This window comes from Vidua macroura, chromosome 4, assembly GCF_024509145.1.
Source record: "Vidua macroura isolate BioBank_ID:100142 chromosome 4, ASM2450914v1, whole genome shotgun sequence".
NCBI classification, from domain to species: domain Eukaryota; kingdom Metazoa; phylum Chordata; class Aves; order Passeriformes; family Viduidae; genus Vidua; species Vidua macroura.
Window position 1 is genome coordinate 64,426,495 of NC_071574.1, and position 19,097 is coordinate 64,445,591.

General features: G+C 36.7%; 1 protein-coding gene across 5 annotated transcripts in view; it reads right to left on the reverse strand.

Annotated features, from left to right (window-relative positions):
- Positions 1-19,097, reverse strand: part of RGS12 (regulator of G protein signaling 12) — a 78,315-nt gene that overhangs the window by 19,807 nt on the left and 39,411 nt on the right. For all 5 annotated transcript variants that reach the window (XM_053976334.1, XM_053976332.1, XM_053976333.1 and 2 more), the window contains exons 4-11: positions 14,867-15,036; positions 11,740-11,832; positions 10,492-10,635; positions 6,776-6,955; positions 5,380-5,533; positions 4,060-4,136; positions 2,135-2,335; positions 1,256-1,329 (exon numbers count right to left, since the gene is read on the reverse strand). In XM_053976334.1, the coding sequence (XP_053832309.1) occupies positions 1,256-1,329; positions 2,135-2,335; positions 4,060-4,136; positions 5,380-5,533; positions 6,776-6,955; positions 10,492-10,635; positions 11,740-11,832; positions 14,867-15,036 (1,093 nt within the window). The remainder of the gene's footprint in view (positions 1-1,255; positions 1,330-2,134; positions 2,336-4,059; positions 4,137-5,379; positions 5,534-6,775; positions 6,956-10,491; positions 10,636-11,739; positions 11,833-14,866; positions 15,037-19,097) is intronic.

Here is a 19,097-nt window from a genome sequence, read left to right on the forward strand (position 1 = left end):
TGTTCTATCTCACAAAAATTACTTAAATACAAGATGTTTAGTCATGTTGATATTTCTCTTCCACAAGAAGCCAGAATAACTGAAACTTTGTCTTCCATATTTTCTTTGAATTCAACAATTACTAAATTGAAATGATCCATTTTAATCATTAGTTGGTAATTGATTCAGAAGTGGCAAACACTGAGGTAACTAAGTATACCCACATAGTATTTCTCCTTTGTCTGAAAATGTTCCAAATATTTGACTATATTTGCTTACATAGCATCTACCCAGAGAATGGAATAATGTAGAACATTTCTACATTTTAATTAACACACAAATAACATATAGTACTGCCTACTTAAAGTTCCTTTTTAACTTGGAGACTCAACAAGCTCACACCTAATAAAAGACTGCTCAATGTCAATTTAAAAATTGAATATGCCATGCAGTATTTGTTATCTTGAAGTACCTTTAAATAGAAACTAGTCCAGCTTCCTAAGGAAAAGTAATATAGACCCAAAATAAGGAATAGACCTGACAAAACAAATTTCATTCACTTCAAAAGTCCAGGTCAGTAACGTAATACATTTTGCTTCAATATTTTTCCTGAAATAATTATTTCAGAAGTTTTCATAACATTAGTTTGGATTTATTTTGGAAAAAAACACAAATGTTTGGAAAAAAAAAAAAAACACATGCTATCAGATACATTACATAAAACTAAATATGTCATGTACTGCATTATATTATATCCATAGCAATAATTTAACACTGACTTGTTTCAGATTGAGGGTTCATCAGAGGAATTTTATTTATACAATTAGTCTTACTGTAATTTTCCAGGTGGGCATATAAATACAGATATAACTGGTAGGAACACGTCATCAATAAATAAAAAAATATATCCATTTAATTTTAAGACTAAGAGACTCAGAGTTCAATTTCCACATCTTTCTTGTGCTATTCCAACCTACCAAACATGTCTCTTTCTGATCTGGAAGGTCCCTCTGGACCCACAGATCTGTCCAATGCTTTCACAGCTGCCTCAGCTTGAGCTCACAATATTATTGACATCACAATAATATTTAATGTCCCTAAACTGGAACACTGGCATCGAAATCCCACTTGTGTCCTAAGAGCAATCCAGAAAGCCCCCTCCTGCAGCTGCACAGCCTCCTCTTTCACTGCACAGGTAAGTGGCAACATATCCTTTACTGCACTAATAGAAAATAAAATGGAAAACAGGGTGGGAAAGGCCACTTTTGACTCTTACCGAAATAAAGTGCGTTTTTCTAAGCGCAGGTCCCGAGACTCCAGGATACTGCTGTCCTGGTGCAATACCAGGGGCTACAGAACATGTCAGGGATAAAAGAAGAGAGAGCAAAATCATTTCAAACTATGTAAAAAAGAGCAGCTGTGCTGTTAAATTTTTTAAGGTAACTCAGAATATTATTAATATACCCTGCACTCATCCTAGTGACTGCTCCTTTACAATATGGAACATGATTAAAGCGTGTTTTCTTTTGGCTAGGTATGAAACAACAACCAAAATTCAATTTCCACTGGAGTCAGCAGATATTCAGGAACTTGGTTTTTAAAACAAACCTAGATTCTTCAACTTCTATAAATTACATAGAATAATACATTAGAAAATACAGCCAACTAAGTGTCTTTAAAAGCTTTAAAAGAAAAAGCCCATAACTATGAACATTCATTGATTTTTGTGGTTGCAACCATCTAGACGGATCAAAAGCATGAATTTATGAAAATAAATACTTAATGTCCACAACTTCTCTTTGAATTGGAGAATACTTCTGTTGGACTAAGAGCCATCACACACACACTGCATCATCCCCACAGATTGCTGTCTTGGAAATTTTCCTCAATATTAAAACCTGTACCTCATTTCTAGCATTAATGCATCTCATTCATCTTTGAACAACTGAATGGTTTTGGGCTTTAATGCAGTAGCATCTACTACCAGACATTTGTTTTCTTTGTGGATAATTCAATTCTCCTTCAATTAACCAGCACTGCCAATGTACAACTATGGGCAGAACCAGGAGATACGTGCCCGTATGGAGAGAACAGAATTCCTTATTTGTAAAATGGGAGGAAAATGCTTCCAAAAAAGCCCAGGAAGATGCAGTACCTTATCACCTCCAACTAGAAACAGGTCCACTGCAGCTATGTTGATGCCATGTTTCTCACAGACCCCAGAGAGCACCTCCTTGATGGAGAACCCCGATTTCACAGCCATTTTGCTCGATGAGCCGTCCGGAAGGTTTACACAGCAGTACTTGGGGGATTTGTCTTTATCTGGTACAAATGCAGGCAATCTTGAGGTTTCAGACTTGAAAGGAAAAAGAAAGGTCAGTGCCCAATGGGAAAATGAGGACTGGGTATAAACTTTTAGAGCCCACAGAGATTGAACCAAGCCAAGAACTATACTTTCTACCATGCTTTAGAAATCCTTCCAAATACCACAAATATCAGATAAATTTAAATCCCAGGGGGGAAAAAAAAATTTAAAAAAGCTCATAATACTGCACAAATCTAAATTTATTTCAAGAACAGATGAAGTGTTACACAGTGAGTGTGTAAAACAGTTACAAAATTTACTAAAGAAATACTAAGTAAAAACTATCAAAGTAAATTAAATCTTAAGCATCCTTATAGTTAAATGTCTGTGCTCAGTAATGTCCTGCTGATGTAAAAATTACCATTAGCACCCTATGAATCAATGTTTAAGTGAAGAGGAATGCCTTCAAACACCAGGTTCCTAAATATTTCCTCTCAAAATTTCCTCTTCTTTCAACATAATACATATTCTATGCACAAATACACCACAAAGAAATTAAAATTTAAAATTATTTGTGACCATTAATTGTTTTTTTAAAGGGAATTAAAACTACAATGCTATGGGCTAGGCACTAACCTTTATTCTAGAGTAACAGTAGAATAGTAACACTACAGCTAAATATCAAAAGCATCTTTGAAAATTTAACAAAAAGCTCACTTAAAACTTAAAAGGACACTAAAAAATACTGGTTTTGACAGCCTTTTAGGGTACTCATCATGCTTTTTCTCTTTTCTTTAACTTGGTGCTTCTCATTCAAATCACAGTAACTTTCTGACTTAAATCAGGTGGGAGTGGGAGAGAAATGAGGGGTTGTTGCTTTAGGCAGGCTTTGCATTTTCTGTTTTTTAAGATAAGATTTTTCTGCAACAGAAATAAACATGACTTCACCATGCTTGTTTCTCTGACCAAAATTTTTAGCATAGATAAAATTACACAGTTATTAGTTAATGGTTAATTACACAGAATTTAGTCTATCAGAGGGATATCAAAAGCACAAAAAAAACTTCAAAATTTCCTTTTTTTAGAGTCTTCCTCTGTATCAACAAAGATAAATAAAGTATTACATCTATGGTTTATTAATACTGTTTTAATTTTGCACCTCATTAGTTTTACACTGTGATGGCAGAACTTGATGGTTAGAAATCACAGTGTCTTCACTTGTTAATTTCTTAGCATGACAAAGTGTTCACAACAAACTTCTCAGGTTTTTAGGACCAAGTTAAATCATAATGACAAGAACACATAACTTTAAAAGAAACAGACAGAGAAGAAGTACCACAGACAGTGGCACAACAAAAATCAACCTAATGCAACTTGCATCCCCCTTACTGCATAGGCCAAGAAGAGGGAAAGCTTTAACTTGTGGTTGTTTAAAACAGATTCTCATCCATGCAGGTAGAACAAACTGGTTTTAAAAAGCTACAGTCTTTAAAAGGGAAACTTTCTTCTGTAGTTCACTGGTGCATGATGTTAAGACAAACAAGATGCAAAGCATATTCAAGGACAGCATAAGAACTAATATATGAATACAACCTCTACTGCATTTCTAACAAGCTAAAATTGCCTAATATTGCATCTTGTGCTGCAACTGCATCACTTAAAAACTCTTTCCCAAGGGATTACATCAAACAAGCTACGTCACACTACTTAGAAAATCAGTAATTCACTGTTTCATCTGCTCCCCCACTGGTTCATTAGTAAGAGACAGCCATTACCAAGTCGAGACTAGCAGTGGACGACATGGAGCCTTGTGATTCCCGTCTGTACGACAATCCATTGGACTGAAAAGAATCTGTTTGTGCAAAGAATCAGCAATCAGTAAAATAATAAATTTATTATTTATTATAATACAGAAAACTATTTCAAATATTGGCTTGTTGGGTCACAAATTTTTCTTTTTTCATTAAAAGAAACCACCAAATCTTCATACTGTGCACAGAAGTATGGAAACCAAAGCAACTTTTGGTCAAGTGCTTCTTGGTTATGTAACCACTGAATAAACCCACTTGTTTTTATATTAAAAAAAAGAAAAAATATATCTTTTTTTAAAATATTAGTTTGGCTAACTAGATTTAACAAGATTTCAATATTTCATCTTAAAAAATTATTCTAGCTCTTCAGATATTCTCAAGGGAGATAAATATTTTTAAAAGTGCAAGTATGGTGTTAAAATCTAAGACACTAAGACAATTACTAGTAACTTTCAGAAGGTTATGCCCATGATCTCAGCAAATGCCTCTGATGTCTTTTCATATATGAATATACTAAGAACACTCAAATTATCCATATGATCAAAGGTATTTTGTGGGTCTGAGCATTTACCAGAAGCAAAAACTACATTATCAAATATGGACCAAATTTGGTGCTTTGCTGGAATTTCTTCATTATTTTTAAATCAATAATTTACTGCAAAACTTTCATCTCCTCTAGAGGCCACATACAGGTGCTTTCATAAGGGAACTCTTCCTTAAACTCAAACACAATTAAGTAACAAAACAGCAGGTTACAAGGGCTTTCACACCTCTGACTCTCCTTTTCTTCATTTTAGTCAGGGAAGGTGAAAACAGATGGTGACTGTTCAAAAGTGAACATACCTGTGTGGTACTGATAAAAGAAAGAAAACTAGGATAATGCAGATGGAGGAATTTTTAAATAGCTGTAACTATAGCACTATTTGCTGTACTGCTCCTGGACTTTTCTGTAAAGATTTGAAATTATCTTTCTATAAAAATAGCAGCTCTCTGCTTGAAAAAGCAATTACCAGCACACAGAAAGGCAGAATGTTCCAAAACATAGAAAAAAAAAGTCTTGTGGAAGTCAGTAAAAACAAATTTAAATATTGGCATATTTTCATCTATTTACTTGTACATCTTCCACAAAACTGCAGCCATACTAGCCACACTATGGCCTTCTGACTTGACAGTTCTTTTCCTCTGTCACTCCCAAGAATGTACTTAGATAGCAACTAATCATGGTGAGATTAGTCATATCTATTGCTGAAACAAGCTTGAAACAACGCAGAATGTCATACTCACCGTTTGGATAATCACCATTTTCTCTTCTCTTCTGTGATTTTCCCAAACTCTTACTTCTTGACCATGAGAAGAATGTTCCCCTTTTTTTCTTCTCAGTGTCCTCCTCTCCTGACTCTTCATTTAAAGATCTTCCTGACTTTGACTTACCACTTAGCTATCAGCAAAACACAATTAAATCACTGGTTGGATCACAGGTGTTATATTGTCCAAAATAAACCTTCCCACACTTCTTCCTAAAACAAGCGTGTGATGGCCAGGTTAGCTGCCTTCTTTACCCCACGCACAAGTGTCTGTGCCAACATCCCTCTCAGCAGCAATCAAAAAAACCCAAAAAAACCTCACTAGTGGCAAAAAAAAAAAAGAAATACAGAGATGGAAATGTGCTACTTGGTAGGGAGTTCAAAACAGTAGCTGGAAACAAGCCATGGAGAGCTCCAGCAAATATGAAAGAACTGTCCCCAACTCACCAGAAATGCCTAAGTTAATGAGGAAAGGGCATTTGCCTTGCTTTTAAAACATTGAATTTCACTTTGGTATTTTTCCTAGGCTAGGCTTGAACATGAACAGCTTTCAAAGACAAAGATAAAGTACTGTTTAACATTTACAAGTATAATCAAGTATTTATTAGAGTTGAAGAATACAAATGTCAGGAATGTTTGATATTAAACTAAACTTGCTTTTAACAAGCTAGTATTCTTTTTAGATTATTAGAATATTCCTTGAAATGCTACTTTTTAAAGGTTCCTAGTCATAAGAATACATAATGGCAGATGGGGTGATCTGTAGTGATTGACATGAAAAATGAGAAGTTATAATTTACCCATACAGTTATGTAATGCTATGGTGGTATTATCTACAAGAAGAAAAGAATAAACCCTAAATAATGTCAAGGGATCAGTCAGTAAGACTACTGGTCTAATTTTTAAGCAATTGTACTTATTTAACACAGAATTATCTTAGTTTAGTAGGAGCTAAGAAATTAAAAACTACCCTTTGCCAAAATGAGTTAGTTTAGGTTAAGCCTTCTCCAAAACTTCTGATAAAATATCTCCTCTCAGCAAAGGTTAAATTATCACATCTTAATTCCCATATTCAACCAACATAAGCTTCTGAAATGGTGCATTAACAAAATAACCCTTACTTTTCATTTGTACACATATAGTTAAATAATAATGAAGATTTAAAATTATATTCAGCAATACCTAGAAAACTGATTCAAAGGCAAGGATAAAAAATAAGTATATTCCTGAGTACACAAAAATTTTGCAATTGTATTTGCCAGCATCTCTAACCACAACTTTTAATTTTACTTTATATATTATTTTTGATTTTCTGAAGAAGTTTAAAAAGATTATTTAAAAACATTGTTTTGAGATAACAACAATGCAAAAGTCACCTTTTTTGGTGTTGACATGTTGGACTTCTCCGAACTGACACTGTGTTTAGAAGTGGGGCTGCTGGGAACACGCTGAGGATCAGGAAGAGGACGTCCTTCCACTTCAGCTAAGATGCATTCTTGGTAAAGGGGGGATTTGAGGAAGCGAGTATAGCTATCAAACTTCATCAAGTTAAATATCTGAAATTAAATGGCAGAAGATAATGGTTACATACATTCCAGTAACGCATCAAGAAAATGAAGCTGCTTTGCAACAGGAAACTCCCCCAAAATTTAGGACATCAGGCTGTAAACAGCACAGGTATGACATTGTTTAGACCTGACTAAATACACTGTACCCATTTTAAAGTGAAATATAATTTGATCTATTCCCTTATTACAGGTTCAGAAAATAAGTTATGATTTGTGCAAACTGCAAGCTGAGATGCTGCAGAGTCTTGACAACACCATCCTCTTTTACTGTGTTGATGCCATTCTGTGTGGAGCATGTAGCAAGCTGGCCATTTAAAACATTTGAAAGGTTATTACACTAACACTGTATGTGAAAGCATTAAGTTATACAAGTATGTTTTAAGGTAGCTGTGAACAAGAAGTTTATGTTCTAAAACACACAAATATGATATAATCACAATATGCAATAATACACTATGATACAAGACACACAAAATTAATTGCTGATGTGAGAAGAAGCTGGGAGTCTTTTACAGCATATACAATGTTCACAGAGTCACAGAATCATTTAGGCTGGAAAAAACCTCTCAGATCATCATGTCATTAACCCACAACTGACAAGTGTTAGCAGTAAACCACAGTCATGTGCCCAACTATAAGGAAAAAACCCATCAGTATCTCTGGACAATTCAATAACCAAGGTGCTGTAGATCTTGAAAGAGAACAGTTTACATTAAATGACCAACATTTATTTTTAACCATAGAGGAAGAAATCAGCTCTAGACCAGGCCTGGAACAAATATTTGAGGCTGATTTAACTGAAGCTGAATTTATGAAAGTGAACAAGAGCTTTTTCTTAAATGCTAAATAATGTTTAAATTTTTGTTCCATTTTTGCAAACCTGCTGTTTTAAGTTAATCCATACTTCTAGCCCAGTATCTTCTCCCATGTTTCAGTTGATCTGAAAAAACAGTTTGAATGTCTACTTCTTTGGACATGACAAATTCCTCACAAGCAAAGGAAGGTAGGTACCACCCAACAAGATATGGCATTCCCATAACCATTCCCATATATAAAGAGTGTAAAGTCCATCACTGAGATGAGTGGCCCATTTGCAGTTGGAAACCATGCTTCAGACTGTGCAGACACACCCTTCTCAATAGGCTTTAGCCCAAAACCTATCTTGTAAACAGTAAGATAGAGCAGAGAGAACTTGATCCTGCAGAGTCACAGAAACCTAACTCAAACTGAATGCCGACTTCCATGGTTTTGACTTTCCCCTCTGTATATTCCCATTCCTGCTTAGGTGCTGCCTGTTGGGCCTTTTAATGCACTGTTTTCCACATGGTAAGCTACAGAAAAATACTTCTGTATATGCTAGCTTTGACAGTCTGCAAATTAAACATACTTAATGCAGCACAAAAATTACAACCTTTTAACTTTGCTGGACAGAGTCATGAGAGGGTAAGTAATTTACCTTGAGCTGATTATCATCTGCCCCATGTTTCTAGCCCACACTACAACCATGATTTCCTATATTTAGAATTATTATCATATTTACATGTCTTAATGATTTCTGCTTATTGGGAAGAGGCTAGCAGATGCTAGTTGTTGCTCTTACAAATTAAAAACATATTTTAAAAGCATAATTTGAAATTTTCAGATATACTAGAGTAGAAAAACTTACATCCATTATCAACTCTATATGAAGTACATGCTGCTATTCTTATTTTAGTATGTTCAAGTGACCTACACTGTCCTCCATCCAGAAACATTGAAAATGCTTGTTCTTATTCAATTTACAAAAAGGAACAACATCCTAACTAGGTGCTTTGGCTGCATCCACACTACTATTACAACCTCTAACAACAAGATCATGGACAAATTTGTCAGGACACAGCAGAAAGCAACTTCCAGGGGTATTCCCAACAGGCAGTGCTTGAAAGAGAATGGCCTGAAAGCGTTTCCAAGGCACTTTCCCCACACACTTCTGCCACTCCTCTGCAGCCTTACAGCAACACTCCCTATTCCCCAGCATCACACTCATCCAACAACCACCACAAAGCAGCACCCTTGCACTCTGTGGCCAGTGTTCAAATCTAAAAAATCTTGTGAAAGACCACAAATGCAGAGCTTTCGCTTTGTTAAGGTTGTGTCACCACCATGAGCTGAACTTTGAGAGTCTGTGGGTGTGATGCAGTAACTACACAACCCACAGCTCTGTGTTCTCAAGTGGTGCCATCCACCAAGACCACAAACTGGCCTGCAGAACCACCCGCTGACACCAAGACATTAAGGGCCACCAAGCAGCTGATTCCCCAGCACTGACCTCAGCCAGGCAACACACCACCAGCACCTCAGACAAGCTCCAAGGGCACGTCCTGCAGCAGAAGTCATTCTCATCCTGCCCTACTTCATTTTTCAGTGAAAGGAGTGGGTCTGACACTGAGGCACTGACAGTTTGAGAGAAGAGATCAGGCACAGACAGGCCATGTGGCTGGGACTGGACCCACAGCAGGAATTCTCCTGAGTATTTTCTCCTGTATTATGAGCCCTCCTACCAAGGATACAGCATTTCCAAAGGGACAAAACCTGCATCAACCCTGTCACCTGACTCATCAGGACACCTTGTACTCCACGAAACAAAGTGGAGAGGATAAGGAGGAATTCAGGCATGGTCTCCACAGCACCAGGATGAAAAATGCATGAAAAAATGTCTGGAAAGGTGGTGACTGGTAATTCCCACAGAAGGCTCAGGCTTGGGAGGTGCATAAGGAGTAGCTATAATGCTGGAAGCTACCAGACCAGCAGTCAGAGCTACCCCTCTATCTCCAATTTGCAGGAGGATGGCACTATACCCTGCTGCTCAGATTGCCCCAAAGCACATGGTCTGAGACTGTGTCCTGAGATTGTGTCCTGAGATTGTGACCTGGTTCATTAAAGCTATAGCCTTCATTTCAAAATGGTGATATCAAAACTACTTCTACAAATAAACTGGTAGGGTGGAAGAGTTACCAAAGAGATGACTTAGGAAAAAACAGTAGGAATTTGAATTCTACAGAAAATGTAAAGTGTATCTTGTTGTTGCATAACTGTTCTGATTATCAATCATTATTTAAAATGCATCCACTTCAGAGGTCTTCAGACTCTAACACTTCTACAATCTCTTACCCTGACAGTAGTACTAAAGCGTAAGAGAACAACTCCCTTAATAAAACTGACATTTTAAAAACCAAAATTAGACACTATTTCTGTACTCAACTCTCCACTAAAGAAAAGAAAAGCAGCCATATGCAAACACTCTATGCAATGGTGCTGCAACACATGGAATTATTTACTTGAACTAAACCCTCATTTCAATAATAGTACTTTTCAGGTTATTTTTTAGTTAAGTGAAAATTTTCTCTCCACATAACAGAAAAACAGCCTTTTTTCTATTCTTCTAACAGAGTCTAAAATATACAGCATGTAAAAACTATTTTTATAGATTATAAAGGAAAATATAACAGACATAAACATAGAGCATTCATGGTTACTATGGTTACCTGAAGTTGCTGTTCCTTGAACATATCTGGATGGGGAGAATTGAGAATATCATCTGCCAGCTGTGCCTGGCTGTCAATATTAACTGGGGTTGTAGCTTTGCTACACAAGAACTTACTGAAGATCTCCCGAGCCCTGTAAGAAAGCTACAGAAAAAAAAATGCTAAATGAATGTTGGTTTTAAAACCGTATTTTTAGCTAGGCATTTCTTACACTGATATAATCCACCCAAAAATATATAGCCACTCCTGAATCTTTTATATGTGTATTTTTCATATATCAGCTTTTGAGAGTTTTAAGCACATAAAAAGGGTTTTTTCTTTATGATTACAAATAGTCATCAAATATTTCTTGAACAGTAAAAGTTGTCCTCCAAATAAAAATTAAAATAATCAAGCAGTGAAGCACAGCAGGTATTTTTTAAAAAGGAGAGTAGATTTTTTTTTAAGATTTTAGACCTTTTACATAATAGTTACTATTTAAATACATCCTCTAAGCTTCAATTTCTAGAAGTGAGAAAAAGGCAAGTATATATATGAATATTTACAGTCAAAAGCACTCATTTTTAACTTGTTTACTTTGAAACATTCACATCACAAAAATAATGAAAAACCCACCAAGGTGAGCCCACAGCCCTTAAGGGTGGTGTTCAGAAAATACATTGTTTGAAGACAGAAGAAAGTAGAAGAAAAAAACCTCATTAGTAGACAAAAGAGTTAAGAGAGACTTGGAAGAGAGACTGTTCCCACCACATAAACCTGACTAGATTTGGCTGTGGTGTAGACAGAACTGTTGCCAACCTGTATAAAGTTCAAAATTCACCCAAATTGCCTGACCAATGTAGGACTCCCTCAAAAGGATGAGACGGAGATTCTCATAATTTGTGAAAAAACATGAGAGCCCTACCCTTGGAGCAGCAGATAATTAAGTTATTTAGAAACCTTGGTTGGTGAAGGCAGTCTAGCAAAAAGAGTGTAAGAGTCCTCTCCTTGACATGGTCAATTAACTTGCTCTTCACTTCCACCACTGGGCTACCACTGCTGGCCATTTGCAACATCCAAGATACCTTACCTCAATCTTACAGAGCTACCTCTGCACTTTAAACATATCCAACATCTTAAATTTAGGTCATCCCACCCTGTTTTAGTGACATCACAGTACACATACTGAGCACAGCTCCATTAACTTCAATAATCTTGAAGGAGTAATAATTTCTGAAGAAGCAGCACAAGGTGCTGAAATTAACTTACCTCTTTTTTATCATGTGCAGGTACATGGTTAAAATATTCACAGGCCTGCCAAAATAAAATATTTTCTTCGCTAAATTCTTTCCGTAGAAATTCCTAGCAGAAAAAATAAGCAAATAAATAAAGGCCTCAAAGAAAAGTTACTTGCCAGCTTAAACAACATATATATAATGCTTGGAAAGTTTGCATAAAGGTAAGCTTTCAATCAGTCTCACAATCCAGTTTTTTCTAAAGTAAAAATCAATGTATGTCCAATACGTACCTGGTGCTCCCTCTCTTTCTCGTGTCTTTTTAAATGTATATAACTGAGAAGAATACATGAAGTTACAATCAAATCATTTGCAAGTACAAAGTTTAAAATGCTATGCTAAGTAGTGCATAAAATGGTGAATAAACTTTTAATAAAAATTTAAATAGTTTATAAACTAGATTTAAAAGTGACACTGTAAACTGTCTTTAATTGCTGTTCTACTGATATAGATGTTTATCAAGAAGTGCCCATAATCAACCTGGATTCATTACAATGTCTTTTTGCATCACATGGCAACTATTAAAAAAAAATTATCACTGTTCACTGTGGTTACATGGTTTCTCTTCAGAAAATACTCACTGAGAGGGAAAAAAAACTATCTCCCAGTACAACACACAATAATCAGGACATTTATATTACAGCATCCTAAAGTCCAAAGGAACACTGGTACTGATTCAGTTGGAAAACTCTTCAAGCATAAACTGTCCTGTATTCAAATCTCTATAATTCAATATTCTCTCAGCATCTTAAAAGCATTTTAACCATCAGGGGAAAATAAAAAAATTAAAAAATTAACTTGATCCACCACAACCTTCACTCAATCATCACATGGGTATCAGTGAAACTTCCTTATCATACAAAGCAGCTTCAGAAAGCTGTGTAAGAAGAATCTCCACAGAAATAAAGTTCAGTTTATTTGTGCTTTTCAGATTTACATCGAGTTTAGGGAGTCCAGCTTTAAGAAAGCAATTGAGATAAACTACAATACAGGGAAGCTCTGAATTTAAAGTTCTTCAGATACATAAGCTGACACACCAAATGCATAAAGGACGATACATAGAGTACTCAGGGGAACATTTCTGCACTTTACATCTAATTACATATTAAAAGAGAACCAAATGAGTGAGCAAGAACTGGAACACAACTGCCTACTTCCCCCTTGGCACATTCCCTGTGAACCCAGAGTCCATCTCCCACTTACTTCCTTGTGGCCACAGGATTTGGGCACGGCTGGCTGTCCAACAACTCAGCTTCACCAGGAGGGCTGAGTGGTGGCCCAGCTGGAACATCAGGCAGACAAGCAGCTGTCAGCCATGGCTGGGAAGCTGCAGAGGTTGGTCTGAACCCCTTGAAGGGGGAACCTGCAAACAGCTCTCACCTCCTGGCTGACTGCTCTAAGCAGCAGCTATTATGCAAAGTGTGAGTATTTGCAAAACATGCAAAATCTCTCCTTCTTAGAGAGTAATTCCTGCTCTGTGACAAAGCTGTCCTCAGCAAAGGCAGATGCTGGATCCCACATGCACCAAGACACTTGCTATGGGGCCATAAATTAAATGTTCCTGGATACTGGCAGCAATCTGTAACTGTACAGTGTTATGGCAACCAGGTTAATAAATCTAAGCAATGGCTCTGGACATCTCCTGGGCCTCAAGAAAATGGTGGTGCATACAATAAACTTTAACATTCCCTAATGATTTTTCAAAGTTGGTATTTCTTTAAGACATGTGCTTTTGCAAGGTTTATAAAAAGAAGTTTTAATTAGAATAAAAGGCAGGTGAAAAGTAAAACTTTCTGAATATCTGAGGTTGGCTTTTGCTGAAATGAAGTGTATCTTTAACCTTTTAATCTGAACATTTATTAAAATTATATTAGCTACTTTTGACATTTATAATGTAAGTTTTGAAGTATCATAGCAGCTAAAAATTTAATGCAGCAGTTTCCTAAGTGTACACAAGTTTACCGGAGGTTTACAAGTAATTAGAACTAAGTCAATTGAACCTTCAGTAGGAGCCCCAAGAACTACATCATTTTTCAGATGGACTCTAACATCAGAACTATATCTTTTCTTCCAGCCTGACAAGAAGTCTCAGTATGAAAGCAGAAATGCTATTAACTCTCAGACTTCTCTGCTAAACTAAGGAACACAGTATTCAGGATGTATTATTTTGCTTTCCTCTTCTCTGTTTCCACAAACAGATGTTCACTGTTAATGCAGGTTTTGGGTTCCCCCACCATTTAATATGGAAGTCTCCTTATTAACCATTGTGATCTCTTAATACTTTTGTATCAAGGAAAAGAGTCTTTCTGAGTTACTGCAGATTCCAATAATCTACCTCTCCTATACCACACGTTTCCTTATATTCTCATTGTGAAAATTACTTGGGCAGCACAAACCGTCCCTGTGTAACATGTTCAGAATCAGCAACACACTCTCAGAGCAACAAAGCAAAAGTATACACCCTCAGTTTCCTTGCAAAATAGAGATGATGCTATTTACAACTTCATAAATGTGCTGTGCAAAACAGTATTGAGGTATTGCAAAGTATTTATGCTTTGCAAATACTCAGCATTACTCCTTGAAGCTGCAGTTTTAACCAGTGCTCTGGTTGTAACTACCATAACAACTTCCAAAAAGTATTTCTAAAAACCTTTTGCAGGAAAATAAGCCACTCTGTCATTGAAAACATCTTCTATGTGCCTTCCAACGTTTCAGGAGATAGATGTGAATAACAACCCATTCTTAGGAAACTACCAAAAGTACTTCCTTCTTCTTGTACAAAGGCTACAGATACAAAAAAAATGAAACCATTTTGCAAAATGGGGAAGCATTCTAAAAGTTCCCAGACAAATCCAAACATAGCTTCCATTTTCACCTGAAATTTCTGCTATGCAGAGATGCATGGCAATCTGGATATTAATATCAACTCTTACTCAACTGTGTAAACTCAGAAAGATGCTCAGATAACAACAGAGCATGAATGAACTCCTGTGTCTCTTGTCCTCTGCAAGAAGAGTGTCAAGGAAAAAAAAGAATACAGGAAAACTACTGCAGCAGTATCAGGTATTTTGGAAAACCTCTCATTGTCCCTCAAAACTCACCGAAAAATATTTAACACCAACAGAGTCCTGAAGAAGCCGCTCAAAGGAAACAGCCCAGCTTGCAACTCTCCGTTCTCGCAGGCGCCGGCAGCTCTGCACGCTGGGAAGGCTGGCATTGCTACTGAGGCTGTTCTCACTGATGCAGTCTTTCAATTCAGTGCTATTCAGCTCTGTTAATAAAGGAAATTACATCTGTCAGTAAAGTATTATTCACTTTTACTCTTCCATATTGTTTATTTGGTTTATCACACCTCCTGCGCAAACTGACAGTGGTGCAGACTTCTAAATATCCCACTCCATTTTTACTAAGAGCAGCTACATAGGAAAAAAAACCACCCCAAACACTTCTCAAGTTTCTTCTGTTCTACTGCAAAGAAAATTAAATAAGTGTCTTAACAGCAGTCCCCTGACAGAAGCAGAAGGGGCAAGCCCAAAACAAAATCTTTTTTCTTGTACAACAAAATAAAATACATTTTCCTCTTTATATTTCTCACACTATGGACTGCACTCCTTCAGAAGATTATCCAAGGCAAGTTGACCTTCAAGAACCCACTGTTCACCAGAATGTGGGCAAAAACCTATTAGGTGATAGAAGACAGCAAAATTTCATATTACACTTCAATTGGTAGACAGGCAATCTGTGAAATTTTACATGGAATTACAAGATTCCCACTAACACTGAAAATTTAGGAGAGGAGTCAATTGTGGAAAAGAACGTTAGGAAAATGAGCTAGTAAGGGATACCTTCCTCCTCCATAGGAAATAAGAGACATCAAACCATAGATCCTTCATTTATTATGCTTTCTGATAAAATTAGGGATTCCTTCCAGATTCCAACCAACATACTGGAATAATCTACAGACCCCAAGATGAGAAATTGCCAGATTCTTTAGATCTTGAAAAAACAGAAGTGATTTTTTATTCTGAGAAACAAATTAACAAGAACCTACGGAGAATTCAGGGATACACAAAAAAACCTCCTTGTGTAGCAGGCCAAAAATTTCAAGTATTAACCCTAGATCATCTCTGTCATGTCAGTAAACAAAATAGGCACACAAAAAGTGTCAAAGTGACCATTTGTTCACAGAAGTAGAAAGGGGAAAGAAATGGCTGCTCTAACTAAGAGAGGGAACTGCTTACAGCCGGGCTCTATTCACAGATTTGTCATTTACTTCTTGCACACCCTTTTACAGGATGGTCCCTTCACCTCCCAGTGTACACAAATGTAAAAGTGGTAATGCTGCACGCACAGCTGCACACTTGACAGAGGTGATGTAAGGTTTAATTCATTGTGGAGACACAACTAAAGCCCGAGCTACCTGGTCTGATCTCCCTGCTTGGAGCAGGACAGGTTGCACACAGATGCCAAACTGAATGAGATTCTTTGATGAAGGGATGAAAAAAATCACAGACATTCAATTATTTGAAAAATTTGCAGTAACAGATGTGAGAAAATAATACCCTCAAATTAAATAGATGGTATATTCAGCAATTTTATGCCAAATGGAAAAGCAAGTATGCAGCTCACTAGAAATGCAATCTGTTGGAGCAAGCTGAATTCACAACCAGTCAGAAATGCACTGTGCTTCACAGGGATATTTTTATGATTTTCCTCAGTTAATCACTTAGACTAACTAAAGCAATGAGTAATTTCACCAAAAAGACCCTACTTTATATGCTCTCCCAAGGTCCCCTTTCATGTTAGAAGTATTTGAAAGCACTCTGCATTTCCAAACTTCATGTTACAATACATTACTGTTCCTCCCTGGAAGTAAGAGCTTTGAAAAAATGCACCATTCAAAAACAGTTACAAGCATTGGAAAAAGTGATAAAGATAGTTGTAAAGATAAGGAAAAAAATTAAGAGTTCCAAAATTTAATTTTTAAATAAACATATTCTTAGCTCAGAAATATTTGCTAAGATGTAACAGTTAACTGAGTTTCTGTAAGCAAAGCTATTTTTTAAGACAAAAATAAAATAAGTAAGACAAGGATACAGAATTAGATGAGGGAAATACAAAAGGTAACTTTGTATTTTCAACAGTGATACTATTTAAGGACACTACTAACAAATCAGTGCTATAAATAACTTTCTTCACCTAATCACCATATTAATCAAAGTTAATTACAAACACTCAGCAAATAATGCCAAATTTTCTTATACAAATATTTATTTCTTTTTTTCCGTTAAGACATATGAAAGAACATAACCAAGTCAACTGTCAACTTCATTAGTGAATGCCTGTTACCAGAGTGGAACTATTGTGAAAGAAGTTAATGTGAATCTGAAGAGAACAATATCTAACTTTATTATCTGTAGTATTTTGCTTTAACTCCACAGGTGGGTATGTTCTATTTTACAGTCCAGGATATAAACAGACACCCACTTCTTGATAGATCTGGAACAGTTTCAGATATTGGCTCACTCCTGGAGTGTTCTCACAGCATTCTCCAGTGATGAATGATGAAAATTTCCTTGTTCCTTACAGGCAAAGTCAGAAAGGCAAACTCATCCCACATACCAAACACCTGAAACCTACTTGGCTGACAGAGAGAAATTAGGGAGCAGCCACACCAAGTGCTCAGCTCTGGATCCTGGAGCCACAGTGCCTTAGGACTCAGAAGGGATTGGGAAGTGGCAGGCACAGCAATCATCAGCATCACCTCCCTCCCGGTGGCAGGCGTTCAATTTCCCCAGGCAGCCGGGAAACCAAACTGCAATTACAGCCTCCAGTGTTTACACCTGGGTAACTGCTAACTACCTCTAATTGCCACCAGCTGCCTGCTCTCTCCAGCTCCTCAGAGTTACACTCCTCTAAACTGCACTGGGTGCTCCCTCCTCTGATACACTCCCAACTCTGGAGATCCCATGAAAACAAATGAACCAAAATAAGACGCTATTTCCAACAACCAAAGAACGACTAGCACAAGTCCTCCAATATGTTAACACAGTATTAAGGGATTACTCATTCCCAGTAGACTGTCTCTGTAGATTTAATTTAGGTAATTCAGACTTTTTTCAAAAAGAACTATTTTAATTTATACTTAACCCTGGCACAGCTTTGGTTTTCCTTAATGAAAAAATTAAGTTGGTTTACTTTTAAAATCTGTAGAGCTTTCTGCTGTGGTACCCATCAAGCTGAAAACAATACAGAAAAGGTTGTTTGCCAGAAAAGGCTTGGTTATTCTAGTTCTTTTACCACTCAGATCATCAGCTGCAATTAAAACAGTTACAGCCTAGTGCAGATACACCATTTAGAACTGGAGAAAAAGAAAGTCAGATAGAAGGAAAAACACCTCTTCGACTCTACCATTAGTACCAAATTTATCCAAATCACACTTAAATGAAGACTGTGTAGGGCACAACTCCTGCTCCTCTCCTCCTCCTGCAGAGGAATGTTTCCAATGTAAGACTCCAGCATCAGGTTTCCTAACTCTCATGCATTCCTAGGGATATGCAGCCCACCTTGGAAAGCAGGAGTGGAGAAACTTTCCAAGCCCATCACAGATTTCATCTAATGAGCCCTCCTGTGATGATCATCAGAGGAAACACAGAGCCCTGCCTCTCACCCTCACATGTTCTCACCACAGGCCTCTTGTGCAAAGTGGACTCCTCTTCCTTCTCCTTGAAAGTATTTTAAAAAAGAAAAGGAGCAGTTGGGAATCTCAAGATGTCAGAGGAGTTTAATGTGAAAAATCCCAGCTCTGCACGGACAACATGGATACAGCAGTTCTGGGAAGTTTCCAAATGCCTGCCTTCCTCTGTCATCACTGCTGGAAGCACCGACTTATCTTGTATTACCTGTAAAAGGAGGCTCCTTGATCAAACATTTCAAATCCCAGGGACTTAACTTTATTTTTGTTCTGCTTGATAGCAACCATACCTACTGAGGAAAAACTACTTTGAGTGCAAAGTCATTCAGTTTCATTTATTATATTTTGGAAATACAGAACTGACACAGAATGCTATCTAAAAAATCCTCAAAACACAATGTTTTGCACTTTTTGTGTTTACACATTCCATGGAGGGTCTTGATTTTATTTGTTTTATGAAAACAGAATTATGTAAGAAAATACAGGCTTTAATCAACTAAGTCTTGAAAGTATTCAGGATAGGATGGCTACAGAAGTTTTGGTTTAGATAATATAAAGCCATAAGCCTAAATAAAATAAATGAAGGCTATTTTGTATACATTTGTATGTATTTTGTATACATTTTTCAGCCTACAAAT